We start from the raw sequence: 13,981 nt of genomic DNA on the forward strand, positions 1-13,981 counted from the left end.
ACCCGTCTCCTCTGTCCTCTTAGTGGTGTGATGGCGCTGGCATGTTCCTCCTGCCTCTTCGTAACCAGGATGGGAGATGCAATGGCCAAGCACCTGGTATCCAACCCGTCTCACACGTTCAGCTCCATCATGTACCCAAGTAAGAGCGGTTCTGTCCAGTCGTAGCTTCTTCTCCCTCCCACGTGCTGGGCTGGTGCCGGACACGTGATCTCATTTGGATATGTCCAGTGTTTGCTTTCTCGTGTACAATATTTCCTGGCAGAGAATGGCCCCTACACCAAGGGTGGGCAACTCCCCGTCCTGAAGGGCCACCAACAGGTCAGGTTTTCACGATAGCCCAGCTGCGCTGGAGCAGGGCCTGAATGAGCCACCTTTACTGAAGCAGGGACTGAATGAGCCACCTGTGCTGAAGCTGGCTTATCCTGAAAACCTGACCTGTTGGTGGCCCTTGTGCTTCCCACCCCTGTGCTACACGCTTTGCTTTGGAGTGTCACAGCATCTGTTCCAGAAAGCCGCATGTTCACTTCTATGGAGAATACACCCTCCTTACACAGTGTTACTTTAATACTTCTCTCTGTATTACGTGATCTGCATACTATAACTGCTGGTGGATAATAATATGAACATGTGATCGCTGTGCCCTTCCTCATACCTTCTTTGTCTGTTTATTTCTAGGCTCCAGCACGTCCTGCTTTTCCAGGTAATTCTATCTCTGCATTCTCCTGACGCACAGTCCGACTCCTTTTTAGTCTCGCACGGTGCTGAGCTCATGTCTCAGTTAGTGAAACAGATTAAAGGTGCAAACAACGGCAGCACCTTCTCCTCCTCGTCATCATCGTCATCATTATTATTATGTTCAAAAGTCAGAACATCTCAACAAGCTCAATGAAACGTTATACCAGGGTGCGCAAACATTTGCAGCTGCCCCCCTGCTGCCCTCCGCTGCTCGCGCCCCCCTTACCTCCGTTCCCTGCATCAAATGACGCCGTGGGGTCATGTCATCACATCACGTCATTTGATGCCGCGTTGCCATCGCAGGTTGCAGAGGCCATGGGGAAGAGCGCTGGGCCTCTGCAACCCCTGCGCCCCCTTACAAAAATCTCCCGCCCCCCAGTTTGCGCACCGCTGCTCTATACACACCTTACCACTCAAGTAGAGCCTCGTACGTAACGCAGGAAAAAAAGGTTTAGGGCTGAATTATAATTAGAAACCTTGTGGGTTTCTTTGAATGAATTAAGGCAGGGGCTCAGCTCCAGTACTCAAGCTCCCTCTCCCCCTCAACAGGTCAGGTTTTCAGGATATCCCAGCTTCAGCACAGGTGACTCAACTGAGCCTCTGATTGAGCCACTATGCTGGAGCAGGGACTGATTGAGCCACCTGTGCTGAAGCAGGAATATCCTGAAAACCTGTCCTCTTAGGGGAGGCTTGCGGACTGGAGTTGAGCGCCCCCTGAATGAAGGCCATGTGCAAAGTTTTCTATGTCTCTGTATTTTGCGAGTGTGGGGTTGTTAGACGGACTTAATGAGGCTGTGTCTTCTTTTTATCATCACAGGATGACCGAGCCCGAGGAGGGAAGCACAGCGAACTCCAGCCCAGACTCCGAAAGCCCGTCCGTAAAGTCAAAGGCGTCTGAAGAGCCGGAGGAGCTGGAGCGGAGGTCACCGGAGTTCGAGACTCCCAGCCCGGAGAAGGAAGACCAGACCATTAACGTTGACGAGCTGGAGGAGGAGGAAGAGCCGGAGGTGAAAGCGCTGGAAGTTCCCAACAAGAAGGAGCAGCTGTCTCTGAAGAAGCTGCGTGTGGTGCTGTTCGCTCTGTGCTGCAGCTTTCAGCAGGCTGCGGAGCACTTCCACAACCAGCCCAAGCGCATCTGGCGCTGGCTGCAGCACTTCCAAGCTTTCCAGGAGGAGAATCAGGAGAGCTTGTCTGAGGGCAAGTACCTGGGCACAGAGGCAGAGGAGAAGCTGGCCGAGTGGGTGCTGTCCCAGAGGGAGCAACAGCAGCCGGTCAACGAGGAGACCCTCTTCCAGAAGGCCACCAAGATTGGGCGCTCCTTGGAAGGAGGCTTCAAGATCTCATATGAGTGGGCGGTGAGGTTCATGCTGTGTCACAAGCTGAGTATGCACTCCAAAGTGGCTGTGGCTAACCCGCTGCCCCGGGACATGGAGGGTGACGCGCAGTGCTTCATCCAGTTCGTGCAGCGGCATATACACAACCAGGACCTGCCGCTGTCCATGATCGCCGCCGTTGACGAGATCTCGCTTTTCCTCGACATGGAGCTGCTGGGCAGCGAAGAGAGCAAGGAGAACGTCCTGCAGACGGTAGGGACGGGGGAACCCTGGTGCGACTTGGTGCTCACCATCCTAGCCGACGGGAGCCTCTTGCCCACTTTGGTTTTCTCCCGGGGCCACATCCGCCCCCTAGGGGAGGTGCCAGAGTCCATCATACTGGAAACCAGAGAGAACGGTTACACAGACGACGAGATCATAGAGCTGTGGTCATCCCGGGTGTGGCAGAAGCATACGGAGTGTCCGAATAACAAAGGCATGGCAGTGCTGGACTGCCACAGGACGCACCTGTCCGAAGAAGTCCTGTCTGTCCTGAGCTCCACCTGCACTCTGCCTGCCGTGGTCCCAGCGGGCTGCAGCTCCAAGATACAACCGCTGGACGTCTGCATCAAAAGGGCCGTGAAGAACTTCCTACACAAGAAGTGGCGCGAGCAGGCGCAGGAGATGGCCGAGACCAGCTGCGACTCGGAGATCCTGCTGCACTTGGTGCTGTGCTGGCTGGCCGAGGTTCTGGAGGTGATCATGGAGCATCCGGAGCTGGTGCAGCAGTCCTTCCTGGTGGCCAGCGTCCTCCCGGGGCCCGATGGCACCGCCAACACAGCCAAACGCAACGCGGAGATGCAGGAGGAGCTGATCAACCTGTTGGAGGAGCAGTTGAAGCTGGATGAGGGGCAGCAGGATGAGGATACTGACCAGTGTAACGACAGTCCGCCTGAAGAGTGCACGGACCCGGAGGTTCTCCAGCTGCTGTTCGAGGGGGACAGTGACACCGAGTCCTTCTATGGCTTTGAGGAGACTGATTTGGAGCCCTTGTAAATATTGACCGTTTATGTCCCCAAAATTGTTTGATGTTGGGTTAAAGCAGGGGTGGCTGACACCAGTCCTCAAGGGCCACCCACAGGTCAGGTTTTCAGGATATCCCAGCTTCAGCACAGGTGGCTCAGTCCTTGACTGCACCACACGTGCTGAAGCAGGGATATCCTGAAAACCTGACCTGTTGGTGGCCCTTGAGGACTGGAGTTGGCCACGCCTGGGTTCAAGTATTCCACGTCCCACTTTGGGTTAGGAATTAACATACAAGATTAACATCATCTATTCTTCTTTCTTTTTAATCATGGTTTATTTCCTGATAAGGAAAAGCAAATATTTGTGGGTGGATATTTCTTTCCTTCCATGTTTGTTTGTTTTTTCCCCCCCTCGTTTTTGGAATTCTTTTCCGTGACACTACCGCGATCCGCACCCAGACAGACTTCTCCAAAAAGTAGCAGGTATCTCCCCCATAACTACGCCCGTCTCCCATCTTTTTTGTTTGTGTTGTTTTAACGTGGGCAGAATTGCAGCTCGTGTTCCCTGCGCCCAAACATGGATTGCTTGTTAAATGATTCTTGCGAGGAGAGTCCAGCGATGCATTGATTAGACGAAGTTGCCTTCTTTCACATGGGCAGTTAGCTTCGGCACTTCGTTGCTGGTCCCAGAATGGTCAATCCGATGTTTTATTGCCTCTTAGACTGGCAGACCTTTGGTGAGGAACTATGATGATACAGGTCTATTTACCCACAAACCCAGTGCTGTCCAGATTACGTGTGGTTCCGTCCACTAGACTCGCCTCCAGCATCTAAATCCAGACTTGCCCTTCTCTGCACAAACAGCAGAGGGCGCACGCGTCCTGTGGCAGGACCTTTCTGTCACCAGGTGCTGGGAACAGAAGTGAGCAGAAGGAACCCAGCGTTGCTGAATAAACATTAAGGGCAGGCGGGGGTACATATCACACCCCCCCCCCCCCCAAAAGTAACACGGCGTGAGCTGCACAGCTTGGAAGGCACCCACATACAAGAGGAGTGGGTTATCGGTTTTTGCTGCCAACTGATTTCAAAGCAGATGCAAAGAGAGGCAGCTCTGGCCTAATCGTTTCAGCAGATGGGTCACTTTTGCCTATTAAAAAGCAATGAAGACGGCAGAAGCAGTGTAAATGATTATCCACTAACCTGTACATAAGCAGAATCCAATATAAAAATAGGCAGAGGACAATACGTGTGTTTGTATTAGACCGAGATGTGAACTCTGCTGTTTATTCTTTAGTGTTTTGTTGCTAACGCCATGTTGTACTTCTCCCTCCCCCCCCCCCCCCTTTTTTTTTTTTTAGTCCGGTACTACAATAAATAAAACAGTTTTATGTGAAATAAACCATTCATCCCTTTGGAGAAACCTACTGCTACCAACATTGAATGTATTCCTTTGTTGTACCCTTTCTGCGTTTGGTTTCCTAGCTTTACCCGTTTGAACATCTTGCGATGGGTATAGTGAGGAGCTCATCAACACGTCACAAAGAGTTATTGGGCTGCGTTTAACCAGTTCCCCCCCGTGTGGCTCCTTCCCGCACAGTATGAGAACACCACTTATTTTGACACTGCGGACTTTGCATACAGAAGTGTGACTCTCTTTTTTTAAAATATATTGTTTCATTGATTACTGCGTGCACATTTAATTGTCATTCCCACAGGCTCTAAGGATTGCTAAACGTCACGGCATTGCCCCAATCTTTAGTGAAGACTCTGGCAAATTAAAAAAAAAGGTGTCTGCCCGCTGTCACCAGTGATGCAGAACAGTGCAAATCTACGCATGAATCCCCACCCACTAACTGTAAGATAGTAAGGACTTGGTATCCAATCACGGTGACATCTCCGATGATGGAAGGTGGCTCAGGTGGGAATACCGAGATTTCTAACTGCTTTTTACTTCCAATAAAGATCTCTAGTATTAAATATTTACAACTGCTCCAGTCTCTGTGTGACCTTCTGCCTCAAAGTCCCCGGAGATGCTTTAATACAGGGTGGGTGCGTCCTGGGCTTGTTTAACATGCTAATGGCATGTAGCATGTGTAGCTGCCCTGAATGTGTGGGATGAGCAGCGCGTGTTGTAGTTGATAGTGCAGCGGAGCTTAAAGCATTCCTTCTGGCACTGGGAGAGGACGGGTCTGAGGCAGCAAATGGCAAAGGAAAACTAGGTTTGTATCAGATGGAGTTAGTTTGTGGGAGAATTAGCATGGATAAAGGCAGTTACCCCGTGCAAATGCACTGTAATGAGGTGGATCTCTGCGTATTGAGTAACTGAACAAGTGCAGACCGTGTATGAGGCCCGGCACTCCTTTTTATAGTGAGACGCCATTACTTTTTAAAAAGCGCATAGTCCAATGATACAATCTTGCAATGTCTGTTTCAGTCGCATGTTCGTATTGTAGTCCAGTTCAATGTTTTGTTCGTTCCCTTTAAACGTGCGTCCTTTCTCCCCTTGATATCTGTCTCTGCCACATCCTGTTATATAGCAGCGGCAGAAAGGTAACATTTGAATTCTCTTTTTGTTAGCTGCTAAGTGTGGGAGGCCTGGTGACGTATTCCTAGGCACAGAGACTATAACTTAAGTCTTTTATATATGTACAATAACAATTATTCTCCCAACAAAACATGGATCCGGATCATGTTTCTAACACAGATGTTACATTTTAGTATTGCTGGGTATTGAATGTGACCTAATAAGCCCTACATCTTGCTTTAAAGCAGGGGGGACTGACGCCAGTCCTCAAGGGTCACCAACAGGCCAGGTATTAGGGATATCCCTAGTTCAGCACTGGTAGCTCAATCACAGCCTCTGCTTGAGCCACCTGTGCTGAAGCAGGGATATCCCTAATACCTGGCCTGTTGGTGACCCCTTAAGGACAGGAGTTGGTCCCACCTGCTTTAAAGCATAATGGTCATAACATTTATAATTGATATGGTGCAGCGCGGCATGATACGGTCACACCCTGCCACAAAAGGTGAAGTCCCTGCTCAGGTGAGCTTCCACACAATGACCGAGACAAGGGGGAGGGTTAGAGGATAAATGTACTGTATATTATGTCACAGATAAGTGATATTGGAGTGAAATGAAAGAAGAGGTTAAGATGGAGCTATGCAAGCAGTCTGAAAAAGTGCATTTCTAGGGAGGCTTTAAATGTGTGGAGGGAGCTTGACCAAAGTCTTAGTGGCGGGATTGGGATGGAGGGTGGAGGCAAGTTGTAGTTTGAGCAGATTTGAGTGTGCATGTACTTGGAATATGGAGGTTGGATATGTATGGCGGTTCTGTGTAACGGAGGGCCAGAATCGTGAACTTCATTCTGTGTTCGGGGGACCATTGGAAAAAGACGAGAGGACTCCTCCAATTTATAGAAGATGGTTTATTGAAGTGATATATTACAGCAAAAATATCACATGCAAACCGCATGGAGTGCACACGGCTTCCTTAGTTCTGGGCTAACTACTACCTCTCTAAACACTTTATATCTTTTCTACACATTCACACACCCATCCTCCTTTTTCTTCTTGTTATCTCGTCCTTGAGGTGTGCAGGGTGCTTGGGGTAAATTGTTTTATGTGCCATCTGTAGGCACAAGAATGTAGTTTGACCACTTTGCTTTATTACTCTGTTTTTGAAGCTTTATTGTCTTGTCCCATTTGTAGGGGAAAGGGTGATGTTCACTCTGGTTTGTCATCAGGGCGTAGTGCAGTGATTCTCAACCAGGGTTCCGCGGAATCCTGGGGCTCCGTGGAGAAGTCGCAGGGGTTCTGCCTAGCTGCCCGCAGCAGCCTTCCTGGCTCTGCCCTTCTCCCTCCGGCAGCCCGGCTCTCCCACCCCCCCCCCCCCAGAGCCCGCTCACAGACACTAGCAGTGTGCCTGCTGCTAGCGAGTGCGTGCATGTGCAGTCCTCGCCACCTGCCTGCAGCCGACGCCTGAGATAGGCATATGGGGGGAGAGAGGGAAATGGGAGATGCAAGGGGTGTGGAGGCCAGGACAAATACGTGAAACCGAAAGGTAACTCAATGTATTTCTTCCTGGTAATGAAGACAAAGCGAAGCTGGGCACTACGGATTTACTTAAACAATCTTATTTATTTAAGCCATAAATACGACGTTTCGACCTATACTCGGGCCTTTCTCAAGTGAAAACATGCTGCATGTTCGCAACGTCGTATTTACTGCTTGAATAAATAGATTATCTTTAAGCAAAGCGTTGCTTTTTCTTCACTGCGTATTTTGGATCACTGACAGGTTTTCCCAGGTCTCAGGAGCACCGGTAATTGTATCAATGTCATTGTTTTATGGTGTGCAGCATATGCCCTTTATTTTACTTCCTGGTAAAACATTTTATAAATAAAATAAATAAGTTATGAGATTTAAAGTCGTTGAGAGGGGCTTTATGAGGGAATCACTTAACTTTGGTTGAATCTCGGCTAGGAAAGGAATGGATTCTGCCAATGTGGTGGAGATGGAAATGGCTGGATGTGTGGAATGAAAGAGTAGTGTCAGTAATAGTAATTAACAACTTTTGGTAGGGGGGGTGGGAGCTGGACCTGCTTAGTTTCAGGTAACGGTTGGACACTGATACAACTTGCGATTGCTGGCTGTGTGTTCCATCAGCCCCACTCGTGGGAATGTTCCCTGCCCAGGACAAAGGACTTTCAGAGCACAGCTGAATTCATGGAGAACCCCTTCAGCCTACATCTGCGTCACCCCAAAGGCGGAGAACCTAAGGGTATCAGCCATTCGCGGTACACTAAATGTTACAGCTGCTCAGTTACAATCCGAAACACCAACCTTATCCCCTGTACCCTTTGTTTCAACTTACCCGTCATTATATAGATTGTAAGCTCCTTTGGCCTCTTCTAACAATACATTGCAGGCCTATCCTACCTCTACTAACACATTGCAGGCCTATCCTACCTCTCCTAACACAATTTTAACATTGTAACTGTTACACCACCCCCCCCCCCCCCATAATCATATCTAACTATACATTGAATGTATTACCTCTGTTCATTTTAATGTAATACTGTATTATCAACATAACTGTGCCCAGGACATACCTGAAAACGAGAGGAGAGGTAACTCAATGTATTACTTCCTGGTAACACTTTTTAGAAATAAAATAAAGCTAAGAGAGGAGAGGACAGGTACATTTTGGTATTATCTGCATAGAGATTGTAATGGACACCAAAATAGCCTCTACATTTACCAAGGAAAGATGTATAGACAGAGAGGTCCCAGAACAAAGTAATGTGAGAACCCAAAACACAGTAGGAATGGAAAGGACAGGGTGCCAGGAGGAGAATTTATGGGTGCAATTAGAACTGCAAAAGTTTGCTCTTTGAAGACCAATTGTGGGGGGAGGGAGAGGGTGTAGAAAGGTCTTGTGATTCAAGAATCCATTTGGTCTTATTAGCTTCTATTTTATTTTATATAAAACTGGCAATTGCAATTAGGATGCCTGAGTTACTGTAATTCTACATAGCACGCGCACGAGTTTGGGATGTGAAAAGAGTTAAACTAGAGAGAAACCCCCGCTTCAGCTTAGTAATGATATTTTAAAGGTGATGGTGCTAATTGGGGCGACAATGATGTAGCAACTATAAAGGGAAAAGAACCCCAATTTAGTAGCACTCTCACCAGATTGGATGATTAATGTGTGATTTAAAATATATTTGAATCTGAACAAACGATAAAATACAGGGCTTTAAAATAAACAATTAAATAGCGCATTGCTAATCCAGCTGGAGTGTAATAACCCCGGATCGCAGACAATGCTTGATACAGTGTTATTAGTATTAAACACTGTGCCTTGGGGTTATCTATATAAAATCCACTTCCAGGGGCATGGGGTGAAGGAGGGGAATGTGTCTAAAAAACGTGATTAAAATGCCAGCAGCTGACCAGAGTGACTAATTGGTGCACAGTAAGAAACCTTATATTTGCAGTTCCACTTTATCCACCGTGTGTAACATAATATGGTCCAGGTGAGACAATAGTAGCAGACAAGTGGGCAAAAAAATCTTGAAAGCAGATAATTGCCTCCACGGTGCAATAGGTTATTATTAACCAGATGAAGTTAAATGAATTAATGCTTATAAATACCATAGACAGACGTGTAAGCAGGGATCTTTGATTGTTAGATCCGTGCAGACACTAATGGCAGTATTCTGAATGATGAACAGCTGCGTAATTAATTAGGGCATTGTTGGGACTCCTGTCTAAAAAAAGCAAAGGAGACCGCAACTACACGACAAACTGTTAGAGAAAAAGTAGCAATGTTCTCTAAATAGTGTGCTGTGAATATCGCCACGGTCATAATAAGACACCTCAGAGGTTGGCGAAGTAATATAACAACTCCCTGAACTGAACACCCCAGTAGAATCTACAACGTATAGCTCAATAACCACAGGATAGGGTTATTGAACTCAATCTACAGCGTAATGAATATATGAATATAACACCGCTTCTGCCTATATTAAGTAACCTGCAATTGTTGTATATCGGGTATCCATGTAGATAAGGTAAGTATGTTCCTATTTATATATTGCTAGAGAACTATTGGTGCCTTTAAATATATCTTTCCCCCTTAGGGATGTGCTCCGTGAGACCGTCGGATCTGCAGGAGCTTTAGCTGTGCAGGAGCAGGGCAGAGCATGGAGTCCCGTGTGGAGTCTGAGTACTGCGATACCATTGATGAGCCCTGCGCATGCACGTTGTCAGATGTGCCGACGCGCGTTTCGCTGAGGAACGATTTGTCAAGGCCAGTAGGAGGGGGGTGTCCCGTAGCTCTGAGGGTTTAAATAGCAGCGCTACTTGTTTTTTCCTTCCTGCGTTAACCCTACCGTTGCCACACGCATGCGCAGTTGATAGAGACGTGCCAGGTAAGTGAAAATAATATGAGTTATGCTTGACAGTCTCCAATTTGAGTCAACTGAAGCGTGCTACTGGTAATGTAAATAGTAAACTCCAGAGAACTTGTCAATAGATAGTGGAGTTACTAATAATCAGCAGTTTGTAAATATGTAGCAAGCATGTGATTAAGTCACGGTGGTTTGATATTTTATCTGTGTCCAGATATACACAGTCCCTCATTATTAGGGTAGTTGCTGTGATACCAATAATGCAGTCAGTCTGTGGTACAAGTGGATTCCAAATTACCCACTAATAAATATATTCCATAATAAAGCAAATAAAGGTATGTCAGTCAGTGTCTGTCATTGTCTGATCTTTGATTTAATTATAAACTTGGGAGTTTTAGTAACCAGACCAGGTAGGTATAAAAGAAGCCGGAATGTCCAACATAAGAGATGTGACTAATGAAATCCTGGGAACCGGTAAGTAGAGAACAGGGTTAAATAAACAGGCTGAACCCAAAACCCTCATTGAGGTGACAGCGCTTGTAGCGTATAAATCCATCGTGCCTCTTTCTGAAGTAGAATGGAATCCAGATCACCTCGCCTTGGACCGGTGGAGAATTGGTCAATGCTTATGAATTCAATGGCGTTTTGATCACCATTGTGGCATAGGTTAATATGCCTTGCGACAGGGGTATCCGCTTTGTTTCGGATGGTGCCTATGTGTTCAAGTACCCTTTGCTTTAATTGTCTCTTGGTTTTACCTACATAGATTTTCTCACATGGGCAAACACCTTGATAGATCACCCCAAAGCTCTGACAGTTGATAAACTTTCTAATTTGATATGAGTGAGACATCCCAGGACATACTGACGAGAGGTAACTCTCAATGTATTACTTCCTGGTAAAATATTTTATAAATAAATAAATAAAATCCCAATTATGGAATGTTTTAGTGGTCCGGATGTGCTGACATGCTTTGCACCACTGGCAGCTATAGCTGCCTACTGGTTTGGGTGGTAGCCAAGTTCTAGCTTGCGTCTCTGAGAAGTGGCTGTGGACTAGGATATCCCTAAGGTTACGCACCCTTCTGGTTACCATAGAGAGATGAGTATCTATAACATCCTTAATGTCCACATCTGCTCTGAGAATATGCCAGTGCCTTTCAAGGATACCTCTTGCCAAATGCCACTGCATATTGTAGGTCGCAATGAACCGTACTACGTTCTCATCTTTATTAGAAGTTTTGTCAACAAGGAGCGCTCTACGCGGTAGGTACTTGGCTCTTTTGTACGCCTTTTTCAGTGTCTTCATGCTGTAACCTCTTTCTTGAAAGCGCTTTCTCATTATGGATGCCTGAGCTTCAACTCATCATATTGCTCCAGTTCCTCCTGATCCTTAGGAAATGGCCCACCGGGATACCCTGAATTAATGTACGTGGATGGTCACTTGATGCCTCCAGAAGGTTATTAGTAGCAGTGGGCTTACAAAAGATAGTTGTCTCGATATGATCTTCTGGACCTCTTGATATTATCAAGTCTAGGAAGCATATAATATTTTTGTCGTGCTCCAATGTAAGGTGTAACTTCAACTGATTTTTATTCAAAATGCCAACAAATTCATTAAGTGGCGCCACGGTGCCCTGCCACAGAATACGCACGTCGTCAATAAAGCGTATTGTGAACTGTGGAGAAGGGTTACCCTGGCAGGGTGACACTCCATTTGACTGCTGTCTCCATTCTGTATGAATGTCTGTGTGCCAGAAGAATGAATATGCACTCGCTCCTGGCAGAACAGTCCCCACCTTTGTACTAGACCCTCTCTCTTGCTTCACTTAGAAAAACAAGCTTTTACAAGATACGCAGAAATGTTGTTTCGTTGTACAAAAGAATAGCGATAAGATGTACCCTGACGTACTTTGTTGTTGTACTAAGTTGTTTTTAAGCAGTTGTTATTAATGTTTAGTGACCTTTAAAATGATGGGTTATAGAAATATATTTTAGCTTGTGTAAGTAATTTTAGACAATAACATAAGAAGATATATTGTTTCTTTATTAGTAGTCCAGCCCATTATGGGAGGAACCATATGATTATTAAATGGTATAAGAAAGCATACTTTGTGACTAGGAGTCAGATCTGCTACCTGTAGCGGTCTCTGTGTGTACACATGTATACAATAAAGCTCACGTGTTATTCTGCTGAACCCTAATATTTTATTGTTATTATTTCTACGCTTTTACAGTATCCATAAGATGATATGTGAGATGAGATCCAAGTTTTTCAATAAAAACAACCTTGGATTCCCACCAACCTAAATATAGGTTGGCATATGGTGGTGTGCATTTGGTACCCATCGCCGTGCCCTCTGTTTGGTGGTAAATTTTGTTCCCGAATAAAAATTAGTTTTTGGTTAATACAATTGTCAGCAGATCTATCACAAATTTATTGTAAGTGGTGTACAGTTGTCCCCTAGTTTGGAAAAAATAGGAGACTGCCTCAAGACCTTTTTGGTGATTGATGCTGGTATATAAACCTTCTACATCTAGGCTCACTAGGATTGTCACTGCTGATGACCACCCCCTCCAGTCTCTGTAAGACATATTTTGTGTCTCTTAGATATGAGGGAAGTTACACCACAAATGGCCTGAGTACCTGGTCCACATAACAGCTAGGATTCTCAGCTAGATTTCCTACCCCTGAAACAATAGGGTGGCCTGGAGTTGGTGTTTTCTTCTTGTGAATCTTTGGTAAGCTATAAAATGTAGCAATCTATGGAGACTCGACAAGAATAAAGTCATACTCTTGTTTGGAGATGACCCTATCCACCAAGCCTTTATTGAGAATGGCTATGAGTTCAGAGCTATATGTAATTGTTGGGTCTCTAGCCAAAATCTCATAGCATGCTGTATCGGACAATAGTCTCAAATTCTCAATCTTATAGTCAGATGTGCATAGGATTACCAATTTACCACCTTTATCCGAGGGCTTCACTATTTCTTTATTTGCCTCCAGTTCGTTAAGGGCTACTCTTTCTGAGTTAATGAGGTTGCCCAGCATTTTCCTCTTAGGTAGTGTCTCGAGATCTTTAGTGACCAATTCAATAAAAACATATATATTTGCAAAATTCTCACTGAACGGCAAGAATTTTGATTTTGGCCAAAGGTTAGTGAAGGGCCCTTCACCCGGTATTCTATCCGATTCTGCCAATAAGGATGAAAGATTGTCAAGAACAGCTCTATCTGTAGGGTCTAAAGGGGGAATATCCAATGAATTAGCTACTCTTAATTCACACATTCTGAAGAATGTGCAGTTTAAGCTTTCTGGCAAAAAGATTTGTGTCCTTTACCCATTCAAAAATGTCAATATTAGATGAGGGAGAGAAGGATAACCCCTTAATGAGGACCTTGATATGGTCTTCAGTGCGTGGGAAGTGAGATAAGTCCACTATGAGGGATTTGCCGTGACTAGTATGATGTATGACCTGTATGATGTTTCAATACGGTTGTTTCCTTTTGCCTGTTGGAGTTTGTGGATCTCTGCTTCTTAGTGTCCACACCTTTCCTACTTCTGGTCTCCTTGTGTACCTACTACTGATCTCTGCTGTTCTAAAAAAGGAACCAAGGAAGGAAAGTGTGTGGCTGACGTCCCTTCACCAGGGTCCTGTTTATCATCCTCACTATCATAGATTTCCCACTTTGTTGAAGAGCTCTGATAGTTGGTTGAGGGCTTAAGTTTTACTTTTGGTTGTAAATTTATACACTTTTCCATCTTTACAATCCTTGGTGTCCCTTACAAACGTACGTCTTTTTCTCTCCTTAAGTTCAGCTGAGAACTTGTCAATATGAAATTTAAGCTTGGCCTCTAAATCATTAAATTTCGGATTAGACTTCCAGTTCTCTACTACTTCTTTAAGCTTTGTTTTCAATTTCGTATTCAACGTTGCAAGTCTGTCTTTTTGGTAATTTATTTATAAAATGTTTTACCAGGAAGTAATACACTG

General features: G+C 45.5%; 1 protein-coding gene across 4 annotated transcripts in view; it reads left to right on the plus strand.

Annotated features, from left to right (window-relative positions):
- The window catches only part of POGZ (pogo transposable element derived with ZNF domain), a 31,527-nt gene extending 26,468 nt beyond the window's left edge, over window positions 1-5,059 (plus strand). For all 4 annotated transcript variants that reach the window (XM_075608030.1, XM_075608029.1, XM_075608031.1 and 1 more), the window contains 3 exons: window positions 24-139; window positions 676-700; window positions 1,553-5,059. In XM_075608030.1, coding sequence (XP_075464145.1) covers window positions 24-139; window positions 676-700; window positions 1,553-3,104 — 1,693 coding nt within the window. In that variant the 3' untranslated portion in view covers window positions 3,105-5,059. The remainder of the gene's footprint in view (window positions 1-23; window positions 140-675; window positions 701-1,552) is intronic.
- Window positions 5,060-13,981: the final 8,922 nt, after the last annotated feature.

Source organism: Ascaphus truei, chromosome 7 (genome assembly GCF_040206685.1).
Source record: "Ascaphus truei isolate aAscTru1 chromosome 7, aAscTru1.hap1, whole genome shotgun sequence".
NCBI classification, from domain to species: Eukaryota; Metazoa; Chordata; class Amphibia; order Anura; family Ascaphidae; genus Ascaphus; species Ascaphus truei.